Raw genomic sequence first — 10046 nt, forward strand, 5'->3', positions numbered from 1 at the left:
CATCTTATCATTATCCTTTCTTTATCATCATTATCATTGTCTCATTATCATTCTATATATCATCACCACTATTATTATCTTACAACCACTTGCTTATCCATTAACCTAAAAAATATTTAATAGAAAAATATTTTACATGATTTTATAGAAAACATTTTATAAAAAAACATTTCACATATAAAATATGTTACTGAAAATAAATAACCTTGGTTCAACTTCTTTTTTTCTTTTCTTTTTTTGCTTCTTCAAATGGGCAAATGCTTGACGGGTCAAAATGCCAAGTGGCAAAACATGATTTGTTGTCGTTCCCTCTTGTATACAAACACCCCACTTGGTTGGATTGGAAGAAGCATTGTTTTTTTCTCTTTTTTTTTTTTTTTAAAAAAATGGTTGGTTGACAAAGTCATTGAGAAGGTGACTCTATAGCAAACAAGACGTGCACCAATCACGGAACTGGCGCCTCTTTTGCCGCTCTGGATTTCTTCTTTCCAAAAGCAAATAAATAGTTCATGGAATATTTGAATTGTATTTGTAACCCACCATTTATTAAATCCATTCTTTGTCTTTGGTGTTGGTGTTGACTCTGCATTAGCTGAAACAAAAATTACGAAAAAGTCTTTAACATTGTACTACGTGTTCATCTTTTTAAACATCACCGAAGTTTCTTAATCCTGGCTTCTTCCTTCGGGTGTCTGTTTTTGTTTCTCCTTTTCTCTTCAATATTGGATCCGATAATTGGGTTGGGGTTTGATCACTTGTAAATAGGAGAGATCCAAGCGAGAAAGAACGATTATCAAGGCAAATCTTGGATCTCTCAAATCTCTTTTTATTGGTCACGGAAAAAGAAATCATCCATTCCCAGGATTTGTTGAGAAAGAGAGACATCTATAACTGATGATATATGCCACTGGGAGGATAGAAGTGAATCAATGTTGAAAATGAAAGAAATAAAGGTATGGTTCAAATACTTATGTCAAGAGCAGAGGTGAATGTTATTTTATTCAAACACAGAATTTGTCATCCTGCAATTCTTGTTCATACCTTAGTTGCGAAATATTTTTGCTTTTCGTTTGTTCAAATATTATCTAGTCTTATGTATCAGGACTGTTATTTGATCATATTTGCAAAGAATTAAAGATAGAAACGGTAAAGAAAGTGAGTTGAGAAAAGGGAGTTTTTTTTTTTGTTCTTGTTAACAATATGAGCAACAAGCAACCAGCTGTGAAGCTAGATGATGAGCAAATTTCTGAGCTACGGGAAATATTTCGTTCTTTTGATCGAAACAATGATGGAAGCTTAACGCAGCTTGAGTTAGGCTCACTCTTGCGGTCCTTAGGACTAAAACCTAGTCCTGATCAGCTTGAAACCTTAATTCATAAGGCAGATACAAACAGCAACGGTTTAATTGAGTTCTCAGAGTTTGTGGCTCTGGTGGCACCAGAACTGCTTCCGGAGAAGTCACCGTATAGCGAGGAGCAGCTAAAACATCTGTTCAAGATGTTTGATAGAGACGGTAATGGGTTTATTACAGCAGCCGAGTTGGCACATTCGATGGCAAAACTTGGGCATGCTCTTACAGCAGAGGAATTGACAGGGATGATCAAGGAGGCAGACACTGACGGGGATGGAAGAATAAGTTTCCAGGAGTTTTCCCAGGCAATCACATCAGCTGCTTTTGATAATTCTTGGGTTTGAAGCCACTGGAGTTGCTTCTGGTATGTTCTGTTCTGTTTGGTTCATATCGCTCTTAAATACTAGTAGCTCTTGGCAAAAAAGTCTTCTGGTTTGTATGGAACGGCTTGGAATGTTGTATTGTTGGTTACAGGTTGAATAATGTGATTCTGCTTGAAATGTCCCTTACCTTTTTTTTTTTACGCAGAAAATTTGAGCCAGGCACCCTGGAAATTAATCTAATTCAACAAACCAACAGAATGAATTGGGATTTGTTAATTTTCATTCTGGAAGAATGTATCGTCTCAGTGGGTACAGAGTGCATCTTGACACGCTTTTTCTTTTCTTTTCTTCTCCACCGTAGCTTGCTTTTTCTTTTCTTTTCTTTTCTTCTCCACCGTAGCTTTTATCGATGTGATTATTGACACTTTACCATGCAAAAAGGTTGCGCCATCTCTTTGAAGGTGTTGCTTTACAACTGCATTACATTCAGCAACTTGTGTTCTCATAAAATCTGAAACATATATGTAAGACCTCGCCGAATTATTTTTAACAATTTGATTGATGAAAATCCTACCTAACACAAGAAGATTTGTAGGTGTTTTGTGCTTTACATAGAAGCATTCAACTCGCATAGAAAAAAAAGAATGTTGAAGATGATTAAGATGTCGATTTATGTATTGTCTGATGCCAGGTTAAACAATGTTCCAAAACAGTTTTAAGCAGGTCTATCTTCTTTCCAGCAACCCCAGCGCAATACGGATCATGAAAGGCCGGATAATTCTGCCACGAGTTCGTTCAGAAAAAGTATCAGTGTTTCAGGCGAGTCAGAATAATGTATGCATTTTAATCTTAGGTCTCTCTTCTTGTCCCTTAGAGACATGCTTGAGATTTTAGGTTTGAGATCTTCCCTTTCATATGAATTATGTGCTTGTTGGCTCTTCAGGCATTCACGGGTGCATAATGATCAACGGGGTCGCAGAAACCTTTTTTTTCCCTGTCTTTTTGAGAAATAGATATCCATTTTGAACGTAAGTAACTCGCAGGTGTCTCGAGTTACTTCTGTGTATATGGATTGTGTTTGAAGAGTTCCAGAACTTGCCCGCAACACAAACACCAAGTTTTGAGTCTCAAAAAAAAAATATACATAGAAAGTACATGATGCTATTTGACATGGTCAGATTCAGAGAGATTGCGCTACTCATTACCTTCGAAGTGACTTGTTCAAGTGCTGAAGAGATAATTGAGGACGAAATTGTATGCGTCAGCATCTCAAACACTAAATGTGATGGCTGCAAGTATAACAATAACCTTGGCTGATAACCAAGCAAAGAACCCTGTAGATGGTAGGATTGAATTTTCTTTTGATATTAGAGCAGAAAAGTCAAAACCAACAAAAACATGTGATATGTTTTTAGAAGAAGAAAAATGTAATTAAAAAGAGTGTGGACATAGCCTGTCTTCGATCATATTGGAAAAATGGAATCAGTCTCAACGTATGTAAGCTGCCTGAATGTACAGGCGCACGCGCACACAAACGCCCGAGGAAAAGACCGAGGTGGTGGAGGGAAGGAACCTTAAAAAATGCCCACGGATAGCCCAGAAAGTATAATAAGTGAACTCAATATGCTGATTAAAGATAACAAAAACCCATCTGCCCCGTCCGCTAACTCCATGCTAGTGTTTGCGGTTGTTTATGCCTGTAAAAACAGGAAATATTAATTCAAAATCCGAGAGAGAGAGAGAGAATCCCTCTTTGGACAAGCACGGTGTACTTAAAAAACCAAGATAAAGGTGGCACAATACTACATACAAAGCCATATGCAATGGGATGCAGCAAAAACTAAAAAAAGAAGAAGGAAGTGCAAAAGAAAGGAACTTCTACCTTGATCTTAGAGATACCACAAATCCAGAAGGATAAGAAAAGAGGCGCATGTAAAAACCAGGAAAACGAAAAACTTTAGGTGCATGTAAGAACCAGGAAAACAAAAATTTCTCTGTTTTGTTGTCCAGAATGATAACCATCAGTACATTTGTTGGCTCGCACAAAGATAAAGTTTGAATTAACTTTAAGCTCCATGATCGACACAGAAATTCATAATAAAAGTTGGGCTGTCAAATTCCAGAATGCTAAATCCAAACAATATCAATTTAACTGCAGGAAGACTTCCCCTTCTTACCCACAAAATGTCGCCTGAGCAATCTCATTCATTACTTGTGTAAGCAATGATGAATAGTCCATGTGCAAAATACAAAAAACGATGAGGAGACTGGAAACAGGAAACAGCTAGGAGGACCATGAACAGTGAACGCAAATTGCATAATTACCCGATTCACATCTCATGCATCGGGATTAGACTTGCCACACCAAGCATACAAAATTATACTCAATTGCCAACTATCATTATCATCACAATGATCAACAGCTGGTAAGACAACGTCTTTTACAAGGGTTCAAGCAACAACTGAGACAACAATTTCGGATAAAAGACACCGTTGCCCTCATTTGTGATACATCATTACGAGCCTACAAATTCATTTTGGAGATCAGAATATCCATCATCTACCTCATTCAAGGAAATGAAAGCAATGAGCACACCTAAGAGAACGAATAGAATCAGCAAACTCGAAATATTCTATTGTGCTTGGTACAACGATCAAGGTCGAAGTCTGCTAAACACGAGTGAAGAGAACAACTGGCGATGTCATAAAACTACGGAGCTTAAGAGCCAGCAGAACATTCTTTGAGAGCCCAGAAACTCATGCCCTTACAGTCATTAAAACTAATCAACCCAGATGAAATTCAAGCAAGATCTCGATTAATCAAGTGGGAATTCATCAACTTAAAAATGAAGGCAATCAATCAATTGTTTATCACTGTTTCCACTCCACCATATTAGATCCCAATTTTCTATAACACGATCAGAGAGTAATGCAATACCATTTGAACACACTTGTAAGATAGCAGTAAGATTTAGTATGGTCTCGGACCTGTTCTCTTTTTTTGAACGGGGAGAGGTTCTGCTCAGCTAAAAAATTTAAATGTGCGGGGAAATTATTAATAAATATTTGATATTATGTATTATATAAACATATAATATATATATATATATATAATTAATTTGAAATATATATATTAACTCATTTCAAACAAAATTAATTTAAGAATATTTTAAAAATAAAAAAAATTAATTTTTATATTTTAAAACTATTTTATAATAATTTTATTATTAATTTTATTAAAGATATTTTTTCTCAATTTATACAATTAAACTTTTATTCATCTATTTCCCATGCAGGAACTAGTGAAATTATTGACAATAATTCCCATCCCTGCCACGTCATCGCCACGTCAGTCGAAAAAATTCCGCGGATTTGCCACGTCAGATTAGGTGGACCCCACATTGCCTACGTGTTTGCCACGTCATCCTGCCATGTCAGCATAACTGGGTTTTGATCCGGTGTGGCGCAGCAACTATTCCTCCTGCCACGTGGCTTCATCTGCAGCGTCCAGTTATCCCAAACTTTGATTGCTTAAATCGGAGCCATCCGAAGTCCGATTTGGGTGATCTCAGTGTCGTTTCCAGCATTTTTGGCCATTCCGGACACATCTGTAAGGTCAGATTTTTGAGATTCAAATCCGAGAAAGAGTAAAAATGGCTGATGAAATAAAGGCTGCAGGAATTGAAAAATTTGATGGAACTGATTTTGGATATTGGAAAATGCAAATTGAAGATTATCTATATGGGAAGAAACTTCATCTTCCTCTGTTGGGGAGCAAGCCAGAAAACATGTCAGAAGAAGATTGGCAAATACTTGATAGACAAGTCTTGGGCATTATCCGGCTATCATTGTCAAGAAGAGTTGCTCATAATGTTACAAAAGAGAAATCCACAGCAAGATTGATGGAAGCCTTGTCTGGGATGTATGAGAAGCCATCAGCAAATAACAAAGTGCACTTGATGAAGAAGCTGTTCAACCTGAAGATGACAGAAAGCACCTCTGTTACACAGCATCTTAATAATTTCAACACCATCACAAATCAATTGTCATCCGTTGAAATTGAGTTTGATGATGAGATCCGAGCACTTATTTTGCTAGCTTCACTTCCAAGCAGTTGGGAAGGTATGAGAACAGTCGTAAGCAACTCAGCTGGAAAATCCAAATTAAAGTATGATGATATCCGAGACCTGATTTTAGCTGAAGAAGTACGAAGAAAAGACTCGGGTGAAAGCTCAAGTTCAGGTTCAGCTTTCAACATCAACACTCGAGGAAGGAGACAAGACAGAGGCTTATCCAGAGGCAGATCAAAATCCAGGTACAGAAGCAAAAGCAAGTTTGGACCCAGGAAGCAGGTTGAATGTTGGAATTGTGGCAAACCTGGCCATTTTATGAGGAGTTGCACAAAACCAAAGAAACCTGAAGCTGATTCTGTAAATGCCACTACAAACGAGGTACAAGATGCTTTGATCCTTGCTGTACATAGTCCTATTGATGATTGGGTTCTTGATTCTGGAGCTTCATTTCACTGTACTCCACACCATGAAATGATGCAAAATTACACTGCTGGAAATTATGGGGTAGTCTATCTGGCCGATGGACAACCATTGGAGATTGTGGGTATAGGAGATGTGCAAATCAAGACAATGAATGGATCTACATGGAACTTGCAAAATGTAAGGCATGTTCCTGAACTAAAGAAGAAGTTGATCTAGTTCGCATTTAAAAAAAAAAAAAAAAAAACACGACGGTATTTAAGGATCCTTAGGGAAAAATGATTAAGGTTTGGTTCACCAAAGGATTCGCTTTGGTTTTCTTTGATCTTCCAACAAGCTATGCTAATAAATAAGCTAGTGGTGATAAGACTGATGGACCAGATCACCGGTGGTTTGTGATCCAGTGGGGCATTAAAGCAATGGGACTTCGCTGAACCAGCATGAATAGGTCCATATAAACCTGACCTTGATTTGGAGGCCTGCTGCTGCTGGGTCCTGGCTTGCAGAGCGACCTCAGGGAGCAAAGACTAGTTTGAAGTAGCACGATGTGGTGCCGGCTGCAGAGAGCTGCAGCTAGTTCAGGACAAGCTACTATTCGGCAAGTCAGGATAATGCCAGGCCTGAAGAGCAGCTGGCCTCGATCCTGGTTTCACAGAGCAGGATTTGTTTGAGACATGCACCATGTGATCCGGGTGCGAAAAGGACGTGACGTGACGTTGGAAATTTGGAATTGAAATGTTTTGAAAATTAATGCTAGGAGAAATGATGGTTGATTATTCAGTTTAAGAGACGTTTTATTTGTGATAGGTTCAGAGGCTTGTTAGTATTATTATGCGCGGCCTTTCACAGGTCAAGGGCATCATAGATCATTGTTTGTGCAGCAGTTTGTGCAGCATTACAATTGGCCTAATCATATAAATCAATAAACATGGGTATCATAGATCATTGTTTGTGCAGCATTACAATTAGCCTAAATATATAAATCAATCAACATTAATCAGAATCAAAAACAAAAACATCCGGTTTTTTATATCATTATTTCTTGAATGAACAAAAATGTCAATGAGGCCAAGCTCATGCAAATTCTAAGAGAGAGAAAAGAGGCTCAGGAGCATCAGCCAGAAAAGGGGGCGATTTATAAACTGAAAGAGGAAGAGAAACATCGGACCAAAGGTTTCAGCTATCAGTTTCCGCATGACTCCGTTGTGTCCCCTCAAATCACACCTCAACAAAACTTCTCGTACAGTTACGTCTCAGAATCAAGTCAGACTCCACAACAAACACGAGATAGAAAATACCTGCGACTGTTAATTTTGCAGAATATACTGCATTATGTCCTTCCGGAAAACCCCCTGATATCCACTTCCCCCGCCAATGTTGTAGTTTGGTCTTGACATTTCAGGGCACTGGATGCTCAAGGGCCTGTACTGTGTAAAAGTTCCAGCAGGTCTCGATGGCCGCATCATCATTGCAATGGATGGAAATGGTTTTGACCAGATATTTCTTGCTGAGGTGAAAAGGTGCCTATCAGATTCCTGGTGCCTGGATGTCTGGCCAATGCTCGGAGCTTTCAGGTGGGAAGTGTTGTTGGTTACCTGCTTTGTAACATTTGTATTTGAGCTAGCACCATTTGGGGGTTTCACAGGTGGGGGGCCACGAATCTGAGCAGAAGGTTTCATTCGGTCCAACCACCTCAGGATCCTGTTACCAAGATGCCGACCAACCTCTATGTCTCTCTGTTGTATACTCAGGTGAACTTTAAGAGCAACATCAAAAACAGCACGTGTTCGCCTACGAAGTCGGGAAAAAGAAAGGAGCATATGAAGTTATTTCAAGGCCTGGAAATAGTTTCAACCAAGAGGCATAAAGAAATACAACATACTGGCAGCATAATGATATGCAACAAATAACAATGATAGTAGCACCAACGAGAAATAGAAGCACAGTACATAATAGCAAGCAAACCAAGCTGGTAAGGAAATGGAAAGCTGAGCAGCATTACAGCCATACTGAATGAACCTTCCAAGCCTTTGAGGCATCCAAATATGTCTCAATTACATTGTCTTCATGCATCCATATCTTTAATAGTCATCCAAACAGTTGTCTGGCATCAAATAGTATATAGCGTGTTGATTTTTATCAGTCATCAAAATCTATGGTATGATATTAAAAGAAACCCCGGCAAACCTTTGTATCAAAACTATTGCTTAAAATATCAAAATTTTGTAGTGGTTATGGAATAACTTTGTGTAGTCAAGTGTGTCCAGATTCAAATTAGAAAGAAATCCAGATTTCACTCTTCACAGCCTTGAAACAGATACCCCCGTAGTGGAAATGATCATTTGCGAGGGAACATGAAACCAGTTTTGGCATGAACACTGTACAGTGCGCGTAGATGCAAGGCAACAACTCTAGCACAAGGGAAGTCATGAAAGAGATACTGCCAATGGACGTTGTCCAGCTAATATACATGAGACTACAAATCAGAGTTACAGAAAGAATGATTAAAATGGAACTCAATGCATCAGATGCCAGCTCCTGATCAAAGTTTTAAGCAAATCCATTTGGCATCCTAAACGACAACATGAAGTAGATATACTGCCAGTGCATGAGCGTCGACATTCAAAACCTCATCTCAAACTATCCCAATTTACTCAAGGAAATATAAATTAAATGGTCAAGGACTTGTAATGTGATGGGAAAATTGGATTAAGTCTACACGAAGCAAGCACTCTCTGTCAAACAAAACATGGACAAGCAGAATCATTAAACAATAGGCACAACTATTTCAACAACGTGTGAATGTCCATTTATAAAATCCCACAAATGAAGATAAGAATAAACAAACGTTCAGCTAAAAAAATCCCAAATTTATCAAAGAAAAAGCAACCCGCTTACTAATTTTCTATCGAAATGAATCGATCAAATAACTGATTAAACCCCTATTGCAAGCAGTGCCATCAAAACAAAATCAGATACATCAAAAGAGCCAATCCATCAAAGATCGTGTCTACAAAATAGCTACAACACATACCTTTGAACAAACTGACGGATCCTAGGGTACTTATGGCTGATGAGCCTACGTTGAATCCTTAAAGCAAGTCTATAAGTCCGTTTCAGACCCAAAAAATACGCAGTTCCCAATGTGATCTCCCATAGCACCATCTTGTGTTTAACTCTGTCTCTACAGAAACTTCTAATCTCTCTTCTGTTTACGTATACTGCCTATGAACTGTTTGTTTTGTGGTCTCTGGGAATCAAACCATGGGCGGTCTTATATTTCTTTAACATGTTAGTGGAAAAACGATGGGTTTCGTTTTGGGCACGTTAAGAGACAGAAGAAGAAATGGATTCGCTGTGGAGACGCCAGAATTTTCGATTGCAGTGACGTTAGTGTTCTCTCTTTTTTCATCTATTTTAGTAGCGGTTCCGATGGAGCAGAAGTTTATCTCAACCGTTGATACTTGAAAGGTTATTAAAAGCTGGACCATAGACGATTGGGTCTGAGATATAGCCAGCTTCTAGTAATACATGTAGATGAATGGACCGAGCCCACAGTTTCACTCAGATTCGGTATCATTCCACCCTCGGGATTCTTCGCCCCGGCTAAGTAGGGTCTGGAACATTTAACAGAAAAAACCTAGAGAAAAGGAGAAGTTATGCAGCTCTAGGAATAATTTACTTCTTATTTGATTTAACTAAATTATCCACGGGTCAAAATTAGTCATTTTATTTTTTATTACAAGATAAAATTATTAATTTAACCATAAAATAAAAAAAATCTAATATTCATCACTCTCCATGGTGTTTTATATTATGTTTATACTTTTAAAAACAAAATTAACATAACTCTCTCACAAATATTTTTTTAATCATTTT

At 38.1% G+C, this 10046-nt stretch overlaps 2 protein-coding genes across 6 annotated transcripts; one reads left to right on the plus strand and one right to left on the minus strand.

Moving 5' to 3' along the window:
• Window positions 1-431: 431 nt before the first annotated feature.
• On the plus strand, window positions 432-2640 carry LOC105128246 (probable calcium-binding protein CML11). 5 transcript variants are annotated; one of them, XM_011029826.1, is made up of 2 exons: window positions 432-1715; window positions 2366-2640. In XM_011029826.1, the coding sequence occupies exon 1, from the start codon at window positions 1201-1203 to the stop codon at window positions 1693-1695; it is 495 nt and encodes a 164-aa protein (XP_011028128.1). In that variant the 5' UTR covers window positions 432-1200; the 3' UTR covers window positions 1696-1715; window positions 2366-2640. The 5 variants fall into 5 exon arrangements, with proteins under 5 accessions (XP_011028128.1, XP_011028129.1, XP_011028130.1 ...); XM_011029827.1 differs by having other exon boundaries at window positions 2388-2640; XM_011029828.1 differs by having other exon boundaries at window positions 2415-2494.
• Window positions 2641-7167: 4527 nt separating this feature from the next.
• On the minus strand, window positions 7168-9647 carry LOC105128247 (uncharacterized). Its single transcript, XM_011029831.1, has 2 exons — window positions 9202-9647; window positions 7168-7958 (listed from the first exon to the last, which is right to left on the minus strand). Exons 1-2 carry the CDS (start codon window positions 9330-9332, stop codon window positions 7475-7477), a joined length of 615 nt encoding a protein of 204 aa, XP_011028133.1. The 5' UTR covers window positions 9333-9647; the 3' UTR covers window positions 7168-7474.
• Window positions 9648-10046: the final 399 nt, after the last annotated feature.

Source organism: Populus euphratica, unplaced genomic scaffold (assembly GCF_000495115.2).
Source record: "Populus euphratica unplaced genomic scaffold, PopEup_1.0 scaffold49.1, whole genome shotgun sequence".
Taxonomy (NCBI): Eukaryota; Viridiplantae; Streptophyta; class Magnoliopsida; order Malpighiales; family Salicaceae; genus Populus; species Populus euphratica.

What these genes read in the sequence shown, in the direction of transcription:
- LOC105128247 (XM_011029831.1), bottom strand. Translation starts at nt 9,332, where the DNA reads ATGGTGCTATGGGAGATCACATTGGGAACTGCGTATTTTTTGGGTCTG. An exon ending in ATCCGTCAGTTTGTTCAAAG is followed by an intron (nt 7,959 to 9,201) that starts GTATGTGTTGTA and finishes CCGACTTCGTAG; the next exon opens with GCGAACACGTGCTGTTTTTG.
- LOC105128246 (XM_011029826.1), top strand. Translation starts at nt 1,201, where the DNA reads ATGAGCAACAAGCAACCAGCTGTGAAGCTAGATGATGAGCAAATTTCT.